Raw genomic sequence first — 21,954 nt, 5'->3', positions numbered from 1 at the left:
CCAAGTTTCTGGTTTCTTGCGTCCTAGTCTGGTGGACCCCACGCACCAAGTGCCCCTCGGTTATGCCACAAGTCAACCCAGCCTCCAGCACCAGCCCCTGGGGGAGACCTAGAGTGAGCTCTGACGGCCCCCCCGAGCTGAGCAAAGGTGGTGACACTCAGTGTGGACCCTGCAGTCCGCTTACCGAAGCAGGATGGCGGTCCTACTTTGGGGGTGGATTTTTATTTTCCTTCCGATAATGTGTTAATTAAAAGTATTTTAATTAAAAGATTAATGCATGCAGTAAAAATCGGTTTAAAAAAATAATGAGTAAAACTCTTTCCTACCAGATTCCTGTTGAGAAGCATCCACTGCTAAGAGCTTCTATGTCCTTTAGACCTGGAGGAGTCGGGGCTTAAAGGATGCATTGAATGGAGCAGGGGAAGGAGGGAGAGGCAAAGTGGGATGAGGATGGAACATGTCGGGGAGGTAGGAACTGGGGCAGTAAGGCAGGAGACTGGCCTGGCTAGAGCCGGGATGTATAAAGTTGTAGGTGACGTAGACGCAAGGTGAGTCGTGGCCGGGCCATGGAGGGCCTTTAGTGCCAAGACTCTTCCACAGACAGGCTGCCAGTTAGCCTGCGATCTGCTGTCCCACAGACACCCTCATCCCCTCTTAGAAGTCCTTAGAAACAGTGCATAGCTTCCTCAGAGAGAAAGTCTTGAGACAGCAAGTTTAAGCTAGACGCCACTGAAAATGAAGAGCCACAGGTGGACAAAGTTATCTCACCATCAAGGATTTGGGCGCTATAACTGGCTCTCTGAGCTCTGGTCCCGGAATATTGGGTGATGGCAGAGGGTAAAGGAGAAATGAGTAAACACACCAGGTGCAAGATGAGCCAGCCTGTGTCTGTGCTTTACAGTGTTGGCCCATAGGTTTGTTACTGTTAGAAAAACATGTAACAGCATTTTATCATCCTGGGACCCTAATAGTTTGGGGGAGGCCATGGCCGTCATTCCATCCAACACTGACTCACTAGGGAGCCATCATGGAGGGACATCTCTAAAATGGTTATTCTCGAGAAGAGGGGTCCTGGATATAAGAATCTCACATCCCCCTACCCCGTCTAGCGAGGTTCCCGTAGGTCTATAAATCTCCTAGTGAGATGCTGGCAGTGTGCGCTAAAGGCTGAGAACCTCTGCTCAAACCTCCTTAGACATATTTTAAACTCATATCATTCCTCAGCATTATAATCGCTATAGGCTTACTATCTCCTATTATAAAAGAAGACTCCCATTTAAGAGTACAGGGAGGGACTTCCCTGTTGGCACGGTGGTTAAGAATCCGCCTGCCAATGCAGGGGACATGTGTTCAATCCCTGGTCTGGGAAGATCCCACATGCCGCGGAGCAACTAAGCCTGTGCGCCACAACTACTGAGCCTGAGTCCTAGAGCCCGTGAGCCACAACTACTGAGCCTGCGTGCTCCAACTACTGAAGCCTGCGCACCTAGAGCCTGGGCTCTGCAACAAGAGAAACCACTGCAATGAGAAGCCTGCGCACCGCAACGAAGAGTAGCCCCCGCTCGCTGCAACTAGAGAAAGCCCACGCGCAGCAACAAAGACTGAACACAGCCAAAATAAATAAATATATTTTTTAAAAAGTGTTTGTTTGTTTGTTTTTTAAAGAGTCAGGAGAGAGCCTATATCCAGTCTTAGAAGTGTAAGCCAGCGTTGTTTACCCGGGTGTCCCCACACCTTCGTCCCAATGGGATCGATATCCTTTAATGGTAAAGGGGCTTGAGTCCCCAGCATATAGTGTCAAAACCAGCGTCCCTGCCCCCCATCTCAAGGATCTGGGCATGAGGAGAGGTTTATTTTCCTTAGTTACTGCGTGCTTTCTGGACTCCCCAATTCACATATATCTGCCTTCACACTGCTGGTCTTGCCTCTCAGGTCTGCGTTAACCCAGACGGTGGAGCTCTGCGCCTTTTCTTTGCCTTCCCCAGGTAAGACACTTACGCATAGTAGACTTTCATATTTTGAAGTTCATAGAGAGGGTCTCATCTCAGCCTAGCGCAGGACCTTGCCAGCCTCTGAAGAGAAGCTCCCCTTCCCCTTCTCCGGTCCCTCACTCCCCAGGGAAACCCCCAAATCCCAATTTACTCTGGAGAGCAATTTAGTTTTATCTTTGCTCACCTTCTGCCTTCCAAGCCCTGCCCGGGAGCCTATTTTTCCACAATTAAAATGGCCAACAAAACTCTTTTGCTAAACAAAACACTTTTCTCTCCCTAAAAAGAACTCTGCACTAGTTTTTGTTTTTTGTTTTTAAATCCTGTTTTTTGTTTGTTTGGGTGTTTTTGGCCGCGCTGTGCGGCATGCGGGATCCTAGTTCACAGTCCAGGGATCGAACCCGCGCCCCCTGCAGTGGAAGCGCCGAGTCTTAACCACTGGACCGCCAGGGAATTCCCATCTGCACAAGTCTGATACATTCAAAATGGGTAAAAGGCTGTGCAGTAAAAAATCTCCTTGTCACCCAGACACCCAGTTCCCCTACCTGAGGCTGACTGGCCAACCACGAGGAAAGGGGAAGTTTCTGGAAGGAACCTGCATCATTCACGGACTCAAAGGAACATTTGAATAACCAATCATGGGCAGAGACAAAAATGTGTCATCTCTTCTCCTTTCTGTGTGTTGGGCTCATTCTTTCAAATTAACTTACTCCAAAAAAAAAATGCGGGACAAGACTATTCCTGACTCACATCTACAGCTACAGCTTCACCAGAGAGAAAATTAACCTGTTCCCTCAGCTCCAGTAGAAGAATCCAAGGGAAGAGCTTAAGTCCTATGCCCACCACTGGCTCAACTACTGTGGCCAGGAGGCTGGGGTGCTATGATTGGGCTGGCTTGAGTCAGATGCCTGCTTTTCAGTCACTGTGACCAGGCTGGAATTGTCATGGAACAAGATGGCAGCATCCATTTGAATTACACGGCTAGAGCCCAGAAGGAGCCATCCCCAAAGGGAAGGAGGTATATATATGCCCAGAGGAAGGGAGAAGTGCTAGGCTGACAAGGTTAACAGGTACCTACTACATACATATATACAGTGGGGGTCGGGGGTCAGCTTGAGCCAAGGAGTGTTCATTCTGGGGTTCTCACTGACCCAGAAGCTGAGTGGAACATGCTCCCCAGGGGGTTATTGATGGGAGCGGAGCACAAAAGACATGGTCCCTGCCATCTAGAGACTTGCAGGATAGTAAGGGGAACAGACTAGAAAGCATCTCAAAGCTGTGGTCTATAAACTTTCTTGAGTTAAAAAAAGTGTTTGGGCATACATATATGTACATAAATGTGTTAATATGTATGCTCTAAATCATATGATAGAAAATTAAAGGGACAAGATAAATATTTTAAAGCGTTATTAAACTTTATATGATTTGTGATTCAAAGAATACTTTTTTTCTGTCACTGAAAATGAGGGTTTGGGTAAGATGATGTCTAAGCTTGCTCTCAGCTCTGCATGTTACGTCCATAGTGTACAGATGTGGAGATGACAGGATACAAGTACTAAGAGTATAGTTCCTTCATTCCTCTAATACCACTGCCACCAATGGGAATAATTGTGAACTGCATTTAAGTTTATTTAAAGGCATGTGTCAAGATTTGAGTGTCATTGGGAAAGGACAAATGGGTGGCATCTAAGAGATGCAACAAGGTGACATTTATCTGGGTGAATTCATTGCAGTTCAAGGCTTGGACCTTGCCAAAGCAAAAACAAACCAAAATGAGAAATTGCTTGTTACTGAGTGCTTGCTATGTGTTAGGCATTCAGCTGCACAAGCACCTTACTTACATCTGTTATCTTGCAATGAGTAATAGGGATCGGGAGTGCTTCTTGAGCTCCTAACCTGTGACAGGCACTGTTCTAAGCACTTGATTTGAACTAACTCACGTAATCTGCACAATAACTCTATGAGATACGTGCTACTATTATTCCTCACTAATAATGAGGTCATGGAGGTGCTGATAAGTTCATGACTTGCCCAAGGTCCACATCTAGTAAGTGGCAGCGCTGGGCTAAGGACCCAGATGATCTCACTCCTCAGCCCACTTGCTAAATCACTGCACCATCTCTGCAAGCCCGTGAGACTGTAAACCAGCACCTGGTGCTACCTCCCTTGCACATTGGGAATTTGACCTAAATATTTTTCCAGAGTTCCAGGCAGGGATGCTAAATCATGCTGACTCTCAGAGCCTGATGGATAAGCCAGAGCATCAGTTTAATAATTTCCAGGGGTGGTCTGGACATTTGCATCAGTCTGACCTGCATGTTGTCTCCCAGAAGCTACACGGGAACCTGCATCATCAAAAGTTTGCCTGGTGGACATAGAAACAGAATAGAGAGCGTGAGCTCTATAACTGAACCGTTTAATGACCTCAGTATCCTTTGTCCTGATATGTCTGCCTCCACAATCATGATACTTTTTTTTTTCTGTATCTGACAGTAAGTTTTTGTTGGCCTGAGACATATCTCCAAGGCTGACTAATTTGGCCTGAGACATATCTCCAAGGCTGACTAATTTTCTCAGCCCGTCCCATTTTTTCTTTAGGTGTATTAATGATTCAACCAATCCCCTGTCAGTCTGGTTTCCCTGGACATCATGCCTTCTCTTGGAGCTGACTTTTCCTATCCTTACCTTCTGATTCACCATTCAATCACCCAAAAATATTCATGAGCATTTCTGTGTGCAAGAAATGGAGGATAACAGTGGAGATATTTTAGTGAAACATACTTACTATGCAAACTAATGGAAAAAATGAGGTTATTTCAGATAGTGATAAATGCTATGAAAAATTTCGAGTAGGATAACAGGATTGAGTGTTGGGATGGAGGAGGGTGTTGGGCTGTAGACAGGGTGGACAGGGAATGTCTCTCGGAGGAGGTAAAGTCTGAACTGAGCCCTGCACACTAAGAAGGAGCCAGTCAGGTGAACATACTTTCCTGTTGATCTTAAGAGTTTAGCTCTCAGGGGAACTGCTTCATGCCTATCATTCGAAGTGGAAATTCATCGCCTGTCTCTATAGAGACAATGTGGCACAAATTACATAATTACGGTTGCATTAGTGTTGTGTGTTGCGTACTCAAATGGTAAGACAACCATGTTTTTCAATCCAAAACGCAGAATGCATGGTTTAACGTGTAGCGTGTGGGCTGGGTATGAAATCAGGGCTATCTTGGATTTTCCAAGGCATGATTACTATCATTGATAAACTTCAGGGGGTTGGCCTGGGCACCTAACCCACTGCTGATATGAGAAGTGTATTTCTAGTTTCTAAAAAGAGAAATAACAGGTGTACTTTTGGAATAAAACTGCTTACCATTTGGGACCGTATCTCTTTTCCCCAACCAGATTACACGTTCTTCCCTCAGAGCAAAGTCTGAGTTTTATACTTTTTTGAATCCCTCAAAGCACCTACTGCTGGGCACGTAGAAGACACAAAAAGGTCCATGGGTTTGCCTTAAATTCCGAACATGCACTTGACTGGGAAACACCGAGTCCTTTTGTCCCTCTCGGGCTCGGAGCGCCGAGGTGCTGTTCACCCTCCTGCCGCATGGGGGCGCAAAGGGAATGCCGCGCAGTGAGGACGAGCGGCTGGCGCCGGTATTGGCCCGGGAGGGCCGAACTCCCATAATGCACCTTGTATCAACACGGCGCTGGGGGCAGCTTCGAGGAGGGGTCCGGGGCGCCCAGCGGACCCGCACGCACCCCGAGGCGTATCAGGCGGGGCCCGGGTGTTGGGGGGCGACTGGCAGCCATGGCGGAGTCGGCGCCTGCTCGGGTAAGAGTCCTCCTGGCGCGGACCCGAGGGCGCGTTCGGGACGGCGGAGCCCGGCCGGGGCGGGGCTTCGAGGTGCGGGGCTGGGCGGCCGTGGTCCGCAGCTGGCGTGGGTCAACGCCGACCTCCTCGCGCAACCCCAGAGCTCTGCCCTCCCCCTGTCGGTTTCCTCCGCGTCGGGCCACAGCCCCAGTGCCACGCGCCTTCGCCGAGAAACTTCTCGGAGGTTTGTTTCATGTTCTTGGATTTGCTACCGTCCCTACACGTTTTCGTCGCGACCTAAGAGAGCCCGTTTCCAGGCTGGCGAGGGGGCGCGGATTGGAAACCCTGGGTCCCCGTCACTGCCAGTGAAATTGCCTGGTGCTTCGGGGACCCCAGGACTCTGCCTCTCTGTGACCAGCTCGTTCTCGGGCTGATGGGTTTTCCTCGTTCCATCTGCCGTGCTCTCCTGCTACAGACTCTGCCCTGGGTTGCAGCCGCAGGTTGAAGTTAGGCTGGGCTTCCTCTCCTTGGGACAGGTGTTATCTCACGGTGTAGTTGTTGGCTTTTGTCTGTGAAGCTGTCGATCTCTTTCCCTCTTCCCCTTCCCCAAATGTCCCCATTCAGGGGACAATGGCAAGACGCGGAGCTTGGGCACGGTGTCGGGAAACTAGGTGTCAGCCGTAACTCAGCTCTCAGCTGCCCACTTTAGTGATTTTAGGCAACTTTGTTCACTTGAAGCCTTCTTTTCCTTAGCTGTAAGTTGAGAGTGTTGGACTAGTTACTAGACGATCTCTAAGGTTTCTGGCAGCTCTGACACTCATATTATTACAAAGTGGTGGTTATTTTTATGATACAAGATGATTTGTTATAGGAAGGGTAGATGGAGTTTAATTGGTTTTTAGTGCAGCATTTCTCAATCTAGAAACACTTTCAAAATCATGTGAGACCTTTGTGAGAGTAGAGGGCTAAGGAGATCCTGTAGTGAAAACCTGACCATGAGCTGGTTGCGTTGTATTTGGTTCTTGTAGAAAGTGGGTAAGAACTAAGAGGGGAAGGATTGGAAGACTTAACACAGTGTTTGCTTTCAACAAGTTATGGAAACAAGACACAAATGTTCATGATATCACGATATTTACCTCATTTGATTCCTTTAAGTTAAGGTGATCCAGTCAAAGACTTGCCTTTTCCCCAAGATCAAATTGTAGTGCTAAAGTCAGGCAGGAGGACAAGTTACTAATTTCCAGAGTACTTCTTGACTGGTCAGTGTGGTTACCTACATGTCTTCAACAGACCTTGTTAAAAAGAAGTCTTAAAGATCCTCCAGAATCCCCAACTATGCTTTAAGTAATTTATGGATCTGTCATTGCAGAACGTATTTAAATTGTCCTCAAGCATATTCCTTTTCTCATCTTCAGATGAAGATTCTGTACCTCTTATTTGACAGTATGGCCAAGTGGGTGCCCTGATGAAAACAACTAAAAATGCTGAGGGGGAAAACCAAATATATTTGAAATGTAGCTAGTAAAGAATACGTGGAGCCCAAAGACTAAGTGAAAGATGGAGTGCTTAAGAGGTAAGCAGAGTTCTGAAGCCAACTTTGAGGGCATTTGCTGAACATTCATCTGTAGTGTTTATGACCTCAAGGGGCCTGGAAAATAGAAGACAAAACTCAGAGCCTATGGTGGGGAGTCTAAGACGCCTCCTACTCCAGTCTCATAAAACTGAGACTTCAAAAGGCAACATTCAGTGTGAACTGGAAGTAAGCTCTTACCCTCAAGGAGTGATTGCAGAGAAAATCATGTCAAACCTTGGTGCTGGGAGATGGGTGCAAGGTGCCCCTTGAGAATTCATGTTGACTCTCAAGTGGGTTTATTGCCTGAATTCACATGACCTTGGTGTCTGGGAAACCTTAAGCCAAGAATTTAGTTTAAAGTAGAGCCTCCAGCCGTCTATAAGAAATAAACACAGATCTTCTCCAGAGGAGTCTACACTTAACTCAGACTTCAGATAATTCTCAGATAAAATTCCAAGAAAAATGAATTCACAATAAAAAGTTATCCAAAAAGCAATGAAAAACTATGAGAAAAAGCCAGTAAAATTAATGGGCAACAAAATTAGACCTTCAGAGATTTCAGATATTGCAATTCCAGAAGAAAAACATATTGGAATTCCAGTAGGAAACACACACACACACACACACACACACACACGCACACACACACAATCTGCGCTGGAGGACATATTTGATGAATAGCTAATGGCTGAGGATATTGTAGGACTGATGCAAATACTAATACTTAGAAGTCCCGTAGATCCCAGTCAGGATGAACATAAAGAAATCTCTACCTACACATAATAGTGAAAGTACAGAATACAAGGCAGAGAGAATTCTTAAAAGCAGCCAAACAAAAAAGATTAACTTCAAATGAACCATTGTAAGGCTGATGAGGTTCAGCTTCTCAGCAACAGTGGAAGCCAGCCAACAGTAGAATGGTTTCATCAAAGTGCTAAAAGAAAATAACTATGTAATCCCATATTTTAAAGCTGTGCAAAAGTATCTTTCAAAAAAAAAGGTAAAATAAAATATTTTCAGACAAACTAAAACTGACAATTTGTTACCAATATACTCTCATTAAAGGAAGTTCTAAAGGATATACAAGGAAAATTATCTTAAGTGGAAAGTGAAAGTGTAAGAAAGTATGATGATCCGTTAAAATGGGTAAATCTAAACAACTATTGGCTGAATAAAACAGTAATAATCTCTTGTGGGTTAAAAACAAAGGCAGAATTAAAATACATGGCAGCATTGATGTAAACATTAGGAAGAGATGATCAGAATTCAGATATTTAAAGGTCTTTGTAAGTAATTTCTAGGATGGTTGCTAAAAGACTAGAAATTGGCTGTATAGCTTACAATTTAAAAGGGGGGATAATAGAATAAGAAAAAATCATCTAAAAGAAGGCAAGAAAGAAGATGGGATAAATAGCACAAAAAAGGTAAAAATAATAAAAAAATAAATAAACAATTACAATAAATGTAAATGGACTAAATGTTCTAGTTAAAAGGCAAAGATTGATAGGATTGGTTAAAGTTCAGCAAATGGCTTATAAGAGATACAACTGAAAGATAAAGCTATAGAACTGGTTGAATATAACAGGATATGAAAACATGTACCAGGCTAATACTAATCAAAAGAAAAATGGCTTAACTGTATTAATATTGCTAGAGATAGAGGGCTACTACTACTTTTATAATGGTAAAAGACTCAATTTACCAGGCTGATAGGACGTTTCTAATCTTATGTGCACCTAATTATATTGTCTCAAAATATGTAAAACAAAAATTGATAGAACTACAAGGAAAATTCATTATCACAGAAATTTTAACGCAACCTTAGTATTTTATCAAGCAGAAAAAAACTAGTAAGGGTGTAGTGCATTCAATAGTACTTTCTGAGATGATGGAAATATTCTCTCTGTCCTGTTCAGTATAGTAGCTACAAAGTACATGTGGCTATTTGAGCACTTGCAATGTGGCTCAGTAGCTGAGGAACTGAATTTTTAATTTAATTTTAATTAATTTAAATTTAAGCATCCACATGTTTCTAGTGGCTGTTATATTGGACAGCACAGATATAGAGGATAATACTAATTTTTTTTATCCACATATCAATATATCATTTCAATGTTCAGAGAGATTAATGAAAAAAGAGAGGAGGCAAAAATACCCCATTAGAAATGAAAGTGTGTTCTGGTGGCTGATGCTGACTGTAGACTGGGACCTTAGGTAGGGTTGTTGAACAGAACATCACCATCACCACCAACAACATCCCTCTCCATGTAGCTTGGGATTCTTCAGGTGATTCCAGCACCTACATGCCTATGATTTGCTCTGCTTGACATGGAGTGGGGCAGACACAAACTGTCCCTGACAAACCCTCCTTTAATTGCAGATTCGTGAACAAAATAGATGTTGTTGTCTTAAGCCACAAATTTTGGAATTATTTATGATATAGCAATTGATGATTGGAACAGATACCTGTGGAATATATTTAAATACCAAAAGGTATTTTAAAATACCTTACGAAAGGAGTATATACTGTGTGTGTGAATTGAAACATTTTATCCTAAAGATGTCACTTCTCAAATTTATCTATGGATTTGATGCAGTGCCACACAAAATCTCTAAAGATATTTTTATGAAAACTTTCGAGCTTGTAAACTATCCACAGGCCAAAATTAGTCAAGATATTCCTGTAAAATAAGGAGGTGGGACTTGTATCAATAATTATCAAAAAGCTGTGGTCATTAAGATGGTAATTTTGGTAAAGCAGTAGAAAAATTGACCCATAGAACAGAACAGAGATGCCAGAAACAGACTGACTGTATGTATGAAAACTTGATTTATGACAGAGATAGCATTAAAAATTAGTGGGTAAATGATGGATTTTTCATTATATAGTATTAGATCTGTTGACTTTACATATGAAAATCGAGGCTTGCACTGTACACAAATACTGTCTCAATTCTAGTTGAGATAAATACTTAAATGTGAAAGTCAAAACTGTCAAGTGTTTAGAAGACAGTATTGTGGGATATAGATTTTTTTTTACACCTGACACAAAAGTTCAAACCACAAAAGAATTAATACTGATAAAACTCAACTACATTAAAACTAAGGACTTTTAATCAAGTGATAATAAAGAGAATTTTAAAATGAGGCACAAATAAGGGAAGTTATTTGTAACACATATGACTGATAAAGATTAGTATACAGAATTTACAGAGAAATTGTATGAGACAACCTCATAGATACTATGAGAAGTCAGATAACCCAAAAGATAAATGGATTAAAGATTTCAGCACTGAAGGGGAAGTTTGAATGGCCAATAAACATAAAAAAGATGCTTATCCCTTGTTAAAAATCAAGGAAAATGCAGGTTAAAACCATGATGAGGTATCATTTCAGATCTACTAGAGGGACACAAATTTTAGTTTGACAGTAACAAATGTTGATGAAGCTGTGGAACAGCCAGAATACTTACAGACTTCTGACAGGAATGAAATTGGTATGACTGCTTTGAAAAACATTTGACAGTATCTGCTTAAGTTCAGGATGTGTATATACCCTATGAGCCAACAATTCCCCTCCTAGGACTATACCCTTGGGAAACTTGCCCATGTCCACTAGAAGCCAGACACAATTCTATTTATCATAGCACTGCTTGTAATGACAGAGATGGGGAAACATCAATAGTGGAATAGAAAAATAAACTGTGGTATAGTCACATGATGGAATATTATACAGCAATGAAAATGAATTAATTAAAGCCACCTGCAACAACAGGCTATTCCCAGGAGTTGTAGAAGAGCGACTTGTTCATATAAAATCCTAAAACATGCAAAATTAAAAGAATATATATATATTTTTTAAGATATGTGAGGTACATCCTTAACTTTTTTAAAAAAATTTATTTATTTATTTTATTTATGGCTGTGTTGGGTCTTCATTTCTCTGCGAGGGCTTTCTCCAGTTGCGGCAAGCGGGGGCCACTCTTCATCGCGGTGCGCGGGCCTCTCACTATCGCGGCCTCTCTTGTTGTGGAGCACAGGCTCCAGACGCACAGGCTCAGTAATTGTGGCTCACGGGCCCAGTTGCTCTGCAGCATGTGAGATCTTCCCAGACCAGGGCTCGAACCCGTGTCCTCTGCACTGGCAGGCAGATTCTCAACCACTGCGCCACCAGGGAAGCCCCAAAAGAATATATTTTTTTGGGAAACAAACGTTAAAAAAAAAACAAACATGAAAAAGGGCAGTTAAGGGCTTCCCTGGTGGCGCAGTGGTTGAGAATCTGCCTGCTAATGCAGGGGACACGGGTTCGAGCCCTGGTCTGGGAAGATCCCACATGCCACGGAGCAGCTGGGCCCGTGAGCCACAGCTACTGAGCCTGCGCGTCTGGAGCCTGTGCCCCGCAACGGGAGGGGCCGCGATAGTGAAAGGCCCGCGCACCGCGATGAAGAGTGGCCCCCACTTGCCGTAACCAGAGAAAGCCCTCGCACGAACCGAAGACCCAACACAGCCAAAAATAAATAAATAAATAAATAAAGTAGCTATAAAATTAAAAAAAAAAAACAAACTAACATTTAAAAAAAAAAAAAAAAGGGCAGTTAATAGTAAAAGCCAAATTTGGGATAGTAGTTACTTCAGAGAGTTGCACAAAGGACTGTAAAGGTGATATATATAAAACACACACATACACACACAGGCATACCTCATTATATTGTGCTTTGCTTTATTGCACTTGGTAGATACTGTGTTTCTTAAAAACTGAAGGTTTGTGGCAACGCTGTGTTGAGCAAGTCTGTCATCCACCATTTTCCCAACATATTTGCTCACTTCGTGTCTCTGTGTCACATTTTGGTAATTCTCAAAATATTTTGAACTTTTTCATTGTTATTATATTTGTTATGGTGATCTGTGAACTTTGATGTTAATATTACAGAAAGAAGGCTCAGATGATGGTCAGCATTTTTTAGCTGAAAAAATTTAATTTTTTATTTAAGGTATATACTTTTTTTAGACGTAATGCCATTGCATTAGACTACAGAATAGTGTAAACCATAACTTTTTCTATGTACTAGAAAACCAAAAAATTCATGTGACTTGCTTTATTGTGATACTTGCTTTAAGAACCCACAGTATCTCCGAGGTATGCTGTGTGCATGTGTATATGTGTGTGTATGTGTGTATATACATATATATTTAATTTTAATTAATTTTTTAAACTGAGTGGTGGTTACGTGGAGATTTGTTGTGACTACTTTATATATTTTATGTATTATGTAAATATTCTTTTTTTAATTACTCAATATTAAAATGTCATGGTATCTCAGAGTTAGAAGTGACCTTAAACATCATCTAGTCCAGCTTAAGCAAGTATCACTTTAGAGCATTATTTAATTGTTTAGTGTTTTACTCAAGCAGATTGTAGGTGTCTTAACAACAGGGGCTGTGTCTTGTACTTAATGGGTTTCAGACCATGGCTGCAGGCCCAATGTATGATACATGATCTGACACTATGATACAATATGCAAGCAGGACTGTCCCAGAAAATCTAGAAATACAGTCAGTGTAAGTATACTTTTAAAAAATTTCTCACTACCTTCAGGAATATTCTTATATATGGAATTTAAGAAAAAAAATTATGGAGGAATACGTGTTTATTGAAAAAGTCAAACAAGCAATAGTTTATAATCAAAGATTAAAATTCCTCTCTCTCATATCCTGAGGCTGACTCGTGTTAGTATAGTTTGGTGAATATCTTCCCAAACCTTTCTGTGTGTGGAAACATATGCACGTATCTTTTCTCTTCTTTAGGAAAATGAAGTCATAATAAATATATCTCCCTAAAAGTTGACAGCCTATCAATGTGTGATGAACAGTCTTCCAAACCGTACATATAGCTCTAACTCGTTCTTTATAGCAGTCGTACAACATCGTCTTCGGTTGTGCCATAATTTACGTAACCGTCCTCTTATTAATAGACGTCTAGAGAGCGTTCCCTCGCGGTCCAGTGGTTAGGACTCGGTGCTTTCACTGCCGTGGCCCGGGTTTAATCCCTGGTTGGGGAACTAAGATACCACAAGCCACGCGGCGTGGCCAAAAAAAAAAATTAGACATCTAGATTATTTCCAGGTTTTGGCTATTCCAGAGAATGTTGCCAGTAATCATCTTTGTATGTATGTCACTAAACAATAATGCCGTTTATTTTTGAAGATTCCCATAGTGGTATTACTAGGTGAAAGGGTTTTTAATGACTTTCTGGATATTTGCTTTCCTCAAAGTTTGTAGTATTTTTCATTCCTTCCAGGAGTGTTATGAAAGTGCCAGTTTTACCACGTCATAGTCAGCTCTGAATGATGTTCCTGTCCCTTTCTTTCATATTTCTCAAACTCGTGGGTGAAAAGTGGTTTCACTTGGTTGTATCTGCATTCATGACTGCTAATGTGGCTGTCTTTTCATTGGCTTATTGACCACCTGCATTTCCACTTTCACAAATTATTTATAGTTGCAGTTGTATCTTTGGGTTGTTTATCTTTTCTTTGCACTTCATATCCTGTTTACAAATATTCTCTCCCTGTTTGTTTTTAGACTTTGTTTATGGTATCTTTTATGATAGCTAATATTTTCTCCTTCCTTAACATTCTGAGTGCTGTTTACTGAGATATAATTTACATACAGTAAAATTCACTCCTTCGGCATAACTGTAGTTAAGTGAGTTTTGAAAAATGTGTAGCCATCATATTACCAAGTTATAGAATATTGTCATCATCCCAGAAATTACTCCTAAGTAATTAATTTCCCCCAGTCCCAGCATCTGGCAACCACTGATCTCTGTTTTGTGTCTATAGTTTTGCCTTTTCCTCAATGTTACGTAAATGGAATACAGTATGTAGCATTTTGCGTCTGGCTTCTTTCACACAGCCTAGTGATTTTGATATTTATCCATGTTGTTACAAGTCTCAATAATTTGTTCCTTTTTATTGCTGAGGAGTATTCTGATATATGATATGTCTTTCCTAGGGCTGCTGTAAAAAAAATCCCACCAACTAGGTGGCTTAACCAAAAAATGTATTGTCTCACAGTTCCGGAGGCTAGAAGTCTGAAATCAGGGTGTCCACTGGGTTGGTTCCTTACGAGGACCGTGAGGGAGAGTCAGTTCCATGCGTCTCCCCTAGCTTCTGGTGGTGCCAGGTGTTTCCTTGACGTGTTGCCGCATGACTCCAACCTCTGCCTCCCATCTTCCCGTGGTGTCTTCTCCCTGTACGTGCCGTCACAGTGTCTCCTCTCTCTCGATGTGTTTGTCTGCATTTCTCCTTCTTTATTAGGACACCAGTCACACTGGATTAGAGCCCACCGTCATGACCTCATTTTAACTTGATTACTCGGTAAAGACTATCTCCAAGTAAAATCACATTGTGAGGTACTAGGGGTTAGGACGTCCACATATCTTTTTGGGGAGACACAATTCAACCCATAACGTATGAATGGACACAGTTTGTTTGTTTATCCATTCACCAGTTGATGGACATTCAAATTGTTTCTGTCATGATAGATAATTTAAAACAAGAGAAAAGAGGAACCTTGGCTTGCATGCTCTTTTTAGCCTTTGACTATGTGGAAGAGGAGGGATGTTATTTCTCTGCTCAGATCCCAACCCACCTTCCTGTTTGGAAAAAGTGCTAGAAAGCAACACAGTGCTGACCACAGAAAGGAAAGAGGAGATTCCAAAAAAACTAGAGACTTAGAGACCTTAAAGTTAAAAGCAGAACATGTGGGCTTCCCTGGTGGCGCAGTGGTTGAGAATCTGCCTGCCAATGCAGGGGACATGGGTTCGAGCCCTGGTCTGGGAAGATCCCACATGCCGCGGAGCAACTAAGCCCGTGAGCCACAACTACTGAGCCTGCGCATCTGGAGCCTGTGCTCCGCAACAAGAGAGGCCGCGATAGTGAGAGGCCCGCACACTGCGATGAAGAGTGGCCCCCGCTTGCTGCAACTGGAGAAAGCCCTCGCACAGAAACGAAGACCCACCACAGCCATAAATAAATAAATAAATAAATAAAAATTTTTTAAAAAAACAAAAAAACAGCTTTATTAAAAAGCAGAACATGTGATGAGATGAATTTACCCAGCAATCTAATTTTTTTTTGTTTCATTTGTATTTTTCTTTTACATTAAACTTTTCTTTAAATCTTTTTTAAGGGGGATATTTAAGCTTTTGACTCGTATGCTCAATAATGAACTGAGTTGGTTAACTGGAGTAGGTCATGGCCAAACTTAAGTGTTCAGTTCTGTGCTGGTTGGTTTCATCTTGTCCCCTCTTTCTCCAGACCATAAGCTCTGGCCCTAGCAGTTCTTTCAAAGATACTTCCTTTCAGTGCCTTGTTCTCAGTGTCCTCATTATGGTTAGAGAAGCAGCCTTGAATCAAGTGTATGCTGTTACACTTGAGAATATGAAGTTTCAGGGGTTTAGGACTGAAATGAACATGCAGTGGGACAGTGGGAGCAAGAGGGCAGTTCAGGAAGACTTCCCAAGTATTGGTTTTAGTAATTTTGAGGTTCAGCCACAGTGATTTTTCTACTGTCAGGGACAGACCATAAAAATGTGAAGTCTAAGGACAATGTCCGAAGACTTAGTCAAGTCATTTAAGTAAATGTTTATGAAGGATTTAGTAGGTGTTTTCACTATACTAGTTGCTAGGGTGCAAAGATGAATGAGGTGAGTCTTGTAGGTCCTGCTAAGGAATTTTGTCTTGATTGTGGGGAGCCATTGAAAGGTTTTTAGCAGGGCTGACGTGATCAACTACGAAGTCAAGCAGGAATGTGAAGTTGAGTGTGGATGTAAGTTACATCATTTATCATAGCAAAGTATTAGAAATAGTCCAAAATATCAAGTAGAAAGAAATGGGCTTAAAAAATGAATACTGATGCAGGAAAGTCTTACGGAATATGCTGACAGTGAAACACAGGTAACAAAACATGTACAATATGATTGCAGTTTTGTTGAAAACGAAGTAAGTTAAAAGATGAAAAAAACTTATAGGAAATACACCAAAATTCCAACAGCTTATTTCTGGATGGTGGTATTTTACATACATTTTTCTTTCTTTCTTCTTTTCAGTTTTTTCTTGTTACAGTATAGATGTATAGTTTGCAGTATCAGAATGTAAAAGCACCTGCTTTTAATTTTTATTTTTTTATGTTTTTCATGCTTTTATTAGTTTACTAAGTGGTATATGCCTCTTAATCTTTTTTTTAAATATATTGATTGATTGATTGATTGATTGATTTATGGCTGTGTTGGGTCTTCGTTGCTGTGTGCGGGCTTTCTCTAGTTGCAGCGATCGGGGCTACTCTTTGTTGCGGTGCGCGGGCTTCTTACTGTTGTGGCTTCTCTTGTTGCGGAGCACGGGCTCTAGGCGCGTGGGCTTCAGTAGTTGTGGCACACGGTCTCAGTAGTTGTAGCTTGCGGGCTCTAGAGCGCAGGCTCTGTAGTTGTGGCACACGGGCTTAGTTGCTCCGCGGCATGTGGGATCTTCCCGGGCCAGGGCTCGAACCCGTGTCCCTTGCATTGGCAGGAGGATTCTTAACCACTGCGCCACCAGGGAAGCCCTGCACATGCTTTTTAAATTTAAAAAAAAGGAAAGAAGTAGAAACTAGGTGCTGTAAGCGCTCCTGGACCCACTGGACCCATTGTGTTTTTTCACCTGTTGTTTGGAAGTGACACTGACTGCCTGACCCCGTATCTGGTTCTTCAGCACAGGAGGAAGCGCCGCTCCACCCCTTTGACTTCCTCCACGCTGCCCCCACAAGCACCAGAGAAAAGCTCCTATTTGCAGACCACAGATATCTCACTCTGGACAGTGGTGGCCGCTATTCAAGCTGTGGAGAAGAAGATGGAGTCCCAGGCCGCCCGGCTGCAGAGCCTGGAGGGCCGGACGGGGACGGCCGAGAAGAAGCTGGCCGACTGCGAGAAGACGGCCGTGGAGTTGGGGAACCAGCTGGAGGGCAAGTGGGCGGTGCTGGGGACCCTGCTGCAGGAGTACGGGCTGCTGCAGAGGCGGCTGGAGAACGTGGAGAACCTGCTGAGGAACAGGAACTTCTGGGTCCTGCGGCTCCCCCCGGGCAGCAAGGGCGAGGCCCCCAAGGTTAGCCTCGAGGCTTGAGAGTCAGACCAGATGGGGTGGGCCCAGCCCTTTGTTAGTGAAGATTCTCAGTGGCTGGCTTTTCCTTCGTGGCTTTGATAGGGGACACTCACTGTGTGACGTTTGTGATTTCAGGTGTCCAGGTCACTTGAAAATGATGGAGTCTGTTTTTCAGAGCAGGAGTGGGAGAACCTGGAGGACTGGCAGAAGGAGCTGTACACGAACGTGATGAAAAGCAACTATGAGACTCTGGTCTCTCTAAGTAAGTAGCGGTTTTCTCCCTAGAACTCGCTCTCAGGCATCCTGCAATTCTTGGCCAAGTAGCTTGTGAGCCAGGCTGCACCTGTGATTCTAGTGGGCTGTGCATCCTCTCTTGGCCTCAGCCAGGTTGAGAAATGGGAGTCTCCAGGCCCTCAATTTATGAAGACTTTTGGAAAGGTCTTGGTGTTGTTCATTTTGTATTTCTTCTCTGTGTTCATGCAGTCAGTTCTTTTTTTTTTTTTAATTAATTAATTAGTTAATTAATTTGGTTGCACCGGGTCTTAGTTGCGGCAGGCGGGCTCCTTAGTTGTGGCATGTGAACTCTTAGTTGCAGCATGCATGTGGGATCTAGTTCCCTGACCGGGGATCAAACCCAGGCCCCCTGCACTGGGAGCTTGGAGTCTTAACCACTGCGCCACCAGGGAAGTCCCAGTCAGTTCTTGATAATATTTACTAATAGATAAGATGTCATCGTGTGCCTTAGAGTATAACACGGCTAGGGTTCCTCATGCTGCTTTTAATACTTAGGACTGCTTGACAAGAAATCCTTTGTTACCTGGGATGGGCAGACAGCATGGGCTCACCAAACACTGTTTCTTGGCGTTTACCTGGAATTACAGACGGTCCTTGTGGTCCCAGTGTTCATTTTGTGTTGATGAGAAGTGCCGATTGATAGATGTACATCTTTATATGTAAAATATAGGCTATTACATAATAAATGCATTTTGTTTGGTTGACAAAATCTTTTAGAACCTAGGTCCGTGGAGGCTTGTCAAGAAGGCCAGCGTGCCTGGTGCGAAGTGAGGGGGAGGGAAGTAGCAAATGGGTCAGAGATGGGACTTTGTGACCTCGACTGGGTCACGTGTTCTGCTCGTGGCTGTTTCCTTGTCTGTCATAGTGGGGGATAGCGGTGCTGACCTTACCTTGCAGTGCTGTAGCCCAGATGAAGTTAGATACCCGGAGAGGAGCCCACGTCTGTGGGTGGCAATGGTGGTGTTGGAAGGAAAGCAGTGGGCTCTGAAGCCTGACCACCTGCGCCTCAAGCGGCTGAGAAGGGGCGTTGAAGGCAGCAGTTAGCTGAATGGATCACTCGAATTGGCCATAATTTTCTAATTGTCCCAAACTGCTAAGGGAAAGTGACTTTGAATCTTTTGAAGTTTTAATATCAGCTCCTTGACATTGGTCACCTTGTTCATCGGCAAATGACCAGTACTCTCTCCTGGGCTCACACTGTGCCGTTTCCAACCCAGAGGTGCTTGGCCAGACAGAAGGAGAAGCGGAGTTGGGTACGGAGATGCTGGGTGACTTGGAGGAGGAGGACTCTCGTGGTGTCCACCCAGGTGAGTGGCTCCAGAATCCTCCACCCCGTGCCCGCTCCCTGCAGCCCGCAGGGAGCTGCCCCACTGCTAAACTGCCAAACGCTGATGGTCAGTAACCTCATCTGGCATTTATTTGTTCTAAAGTCCTTTATGACTATCATCAGTTCACCTGTTATACGTGTATCTTACCTCCTTAACTGCTGTGTGGAGCCCCTGAGGTTCACGGCCGTGTCATACTTCTGTATGCCCTGCAGACAGTGTAGAGTGTCTAACAGGCCTTAGTCAAAACCCGCTGGAGATTGAGAATAGGGTTGGTCAGATCTTCAGGAGTGAAGCTCACTGGGTAAGGGGCAGGAGAAACCGTTGTAAACCAGGTAATTTGGGGGGAATATGCAGGAAGAACAGAGCTGGATACATGAATTTTTAAGCTATAGGTTTAGTTGTTTGGTTTTTTAAAATTATTCACATTTATTATTTTAACACTCTGTAACACTTAAATTAGTTTAGGTGTTACCTATGTATATTTTACCATTTTCCACAGAGTTGAATACAAATTTGTGGACAAGCTTGGAGAATTTATAAGACTGTTCTGTAAGAATGACATGTTCGGATTTCCGATCAGTATGTCTCTACCTGAGTATAGGTTACTCTTTCAGGTCTTGCAGCCCAGTCTGTCTCATCCTCTTCCAAATTATCCTGACTCCCTTGATCCTGGGGTACTTTGATTTGAGCCCTTCTGAAATTCACAGATGTTTGTTCAGCTCTGAAAAAACCGAAGGTGCTAGAATGTGATCTTTTTTGTGGCTCTTCTTTCTCTTGGCAGTGGAAGGGGTTATGATCAAGCAGGAGATACAGTACACGCAGGACGGCTCTGCGGATCTTCCTGGAGAGTTCTCGGGCATTGCCGAAGAGCACGCTTTCCTGAGCCCGGAGCAGCCTGAGCTCTGGGATGGTCAGGGACGTTCTGTCCTCTTGGAATCAGGTCCCGGGGACACTAATCCAGAGGAGCCCATGGAGGGCAGTAGAGACCCTAGCGGTGGCAGAACTCTGGGCTGCCCCCCGAAGCAGAAGTCTAACAGGCAGCTGCAGCTGGGTCAGCAGTGTGGGCAGGGCCTGAAGCTGAAAAGGGACACTGCTGGCCCCTACGGATGTTCCGAGTGCGAGGCCATCTTCCGCTGTAAGCAGCAGCTGGCCGCACATCTGCGGACCCACTCAGGATGGGAGCCTTACACGGCCTCGGAGCCAGAGGAGAGCCTTCGGCCCCGGCCCCGGCCCCGGCCCCGGCTTAAGCCCCAGCCCCGGAAGGCGAAGCTGCACCAGTGTGATGTGTGCACGAGGAGCTTCAGCTGCAGGGTGAGCCTGCTGACCCACCAGCGCTGCCACCTGCAGGAGGGGCCCGGGGCCGGCCACCGCGTCCAGGAGCGCTTCTCACCCAACAGCCTGGTCGCCCTGCCCGGCCACATCCCTTGGAGGAAAAGCCGGAGCGCCCTCATCTGTGGTTACTGCGGCAAGAGCTTCAGCCACCCGTCCGACCTGGTGCGGCACCAGCGCATCCACACGGGCGAGCGGCCCTACAGCTGCCCGGAGTGTGAGAAGAGCTTTGTCCAGAAGCAGCACCTCCTGCAGCACCAGAAGATCCACCAGCGGGAGCGGGGCGGGCCAGCCCTGGAGCCCGGACGGCCCAACGGCCTGCTTTAGGGGTGCCAGCCCCTCGCCCGACTGGGGGAGGCGGAGGGGGCTGGCACTGTCCCCCCGAAGAGACAGTGTAGCATCAGGGACTGACTTCTTTCTGCGGGGAGTCACTTTGATTGGCTTTCCCTTGACCAGGCGCCAGGCCGAGCCCAAAGGCTGTCCTGAAAACCGCGGAAGAGGAAGAGTCGGGTCCAGGCCTCTCCTGCTGCCTTTACCCTGCTGCCGAGCTTGCCATCTCTGTGGCACTGTCAAGTCTCTGCTTTTCCCATCCGAGCTGATAGTCGTGGGCTGGGGTTGGCTCTCTGAGCCCGCAGGGCTGGTGGCCTGTTCCAGGGCCCGTCCCGGCATTCAGGTCTTCCCGAGGGTTGAGTCGGGCCAAAGGAGCGAGGAGACGTGTGGAAGCATAGCCCTCTCGTTGCTCTTCTTTTGTCATCTCCTTGTTAATAACAAGTAGAAGAAATAATTTAAATGAACTGCTTACCCTGCTCTGAAGAACCTTTTTTCTTGGAATTAGATTTTAGTTGGTTAAAAAAAAAAAGTCTGACAATTTTTAAATTTCCAGAGTTGTAGAAGTTGTTCCTAACATGGGGACTGGGCCTGCCCTCTGGGAGGGGATCATTTATGGGGCTCGTTTAGCCCACCCGCTTTCAGTTAGGCCAGAGATCAGGGCCGTAGTGCTGGGCTCCCTCTTGTGTGGGTCCTTGGCACTCGGAATAGGGCTACCTGACCGAGAGGAGGAGAGTAGTAGGGTTAGACCCCAGAGCCCCTGCTGGGAATGAAGGGTCCTGTAAAGGAGCTGAGATACGGTCCTGCTTCTCTGAGTTTGGGTTTCTCTCTGCTCTTCCATCCCATCCTTGCTGCGGTTCTGCAGCCTCCCAGTGTAGAAGACTACTTTTTACTTAAGGTTGTTCAGCTTATACCAGTGGTTACTTGAGTTGGTTTTTATTATACCAGTTGTTTCTTGAGGTTGTTCAGATCACACGCTTTCCACAGTAGTTCTGGGATTGACTATTCCTGAGATGATGGAAAAAAAGCACACAGATGCCCATCTCTCAGGAGTGTTGAATGCCTGCCCCACTGTTGTTTGGGGAGATGAGAGTGGGCTCCTGGGTCCTATGTGAATGTCCCCTTTGATGTTTGCAGTTGCCTAGAATAAAACTTACTACTAGCAAAAAAAAAAA

At 44.4% G+C, this 21,954-nt stretch overlaps 1 protein-coding gene across 1 annotated transcript; it reads left to right on the top strand.

Moving 5' to 3' along the window:
• The first annotated feature begins 5,681 nt into the window (after positions 1-5,681).
• ZNF212 (zinc finger protein 212) lies at positions 5,682-21,940 on the top strand. The gene is made up of 5 exons (XM_007184656.2): positions 5,682-5,817; positions 17,115-17,504; positions 17,637-17,763; positions 19,013-19,102; positions 19,905-21,940. The coding sequence occupies exons 1-5, from the start codon at positions 5,794-5,796 to the stop codon at positions 20,777-20,779; spliced, it is 1,506 nt and encodes a 501-aa protein (XP_007184718.2). The 5' UTR covers positions 5,682-5,793; the 3' UTR covers positions 20,780-21,940.
• The last annotated feature ends 14 nt before the right edge of the window (positions 21,941-21,954 follow it).

This window comes from Balaenoptera acutorostrata, chromosome 7 (assembly GCF_949987535.1).
Source record: "Balaenoptera acutorostrata chromosome 7, mBalAcu1.1, whole genome shotgun sequence".
Taxonomy (NCBI): Eukaryota; Metazoa; Chordata; class Mammalia; order Artiodactyla; family Balaenopteridae; genus Balaenoptera; species Balaenoptera acutorostrata.
Note: the sequence above shows the minus strand (reverse complement) of the source record. Positions and strands in the feature narration are given on the sequence as shown.

Bases quoted from the DNA above. Each gene is read 5' to 3' on its own strand.
- ZNF212 (XM_007184656.2), top strand. From the start codon at position 5,794: ATGGCGGAGTCGGCGCCTGCTCGG. The intron at 17,505-17,636 runs GTTAGCCTCGAG...TTGTGATTTCAG, and splicing joins GCAAGGGCGAGGCCCCCAAG to GTGTCCAGGTCACTTGAAAA. The intron at 19,103-19,904 runs GTGAGTGGCTCC...TTCTCTTGGCAG, and splicing joins CTCTCGTGGTGTCCACCCAG to TGGAAGGGGTTATGATCAAG.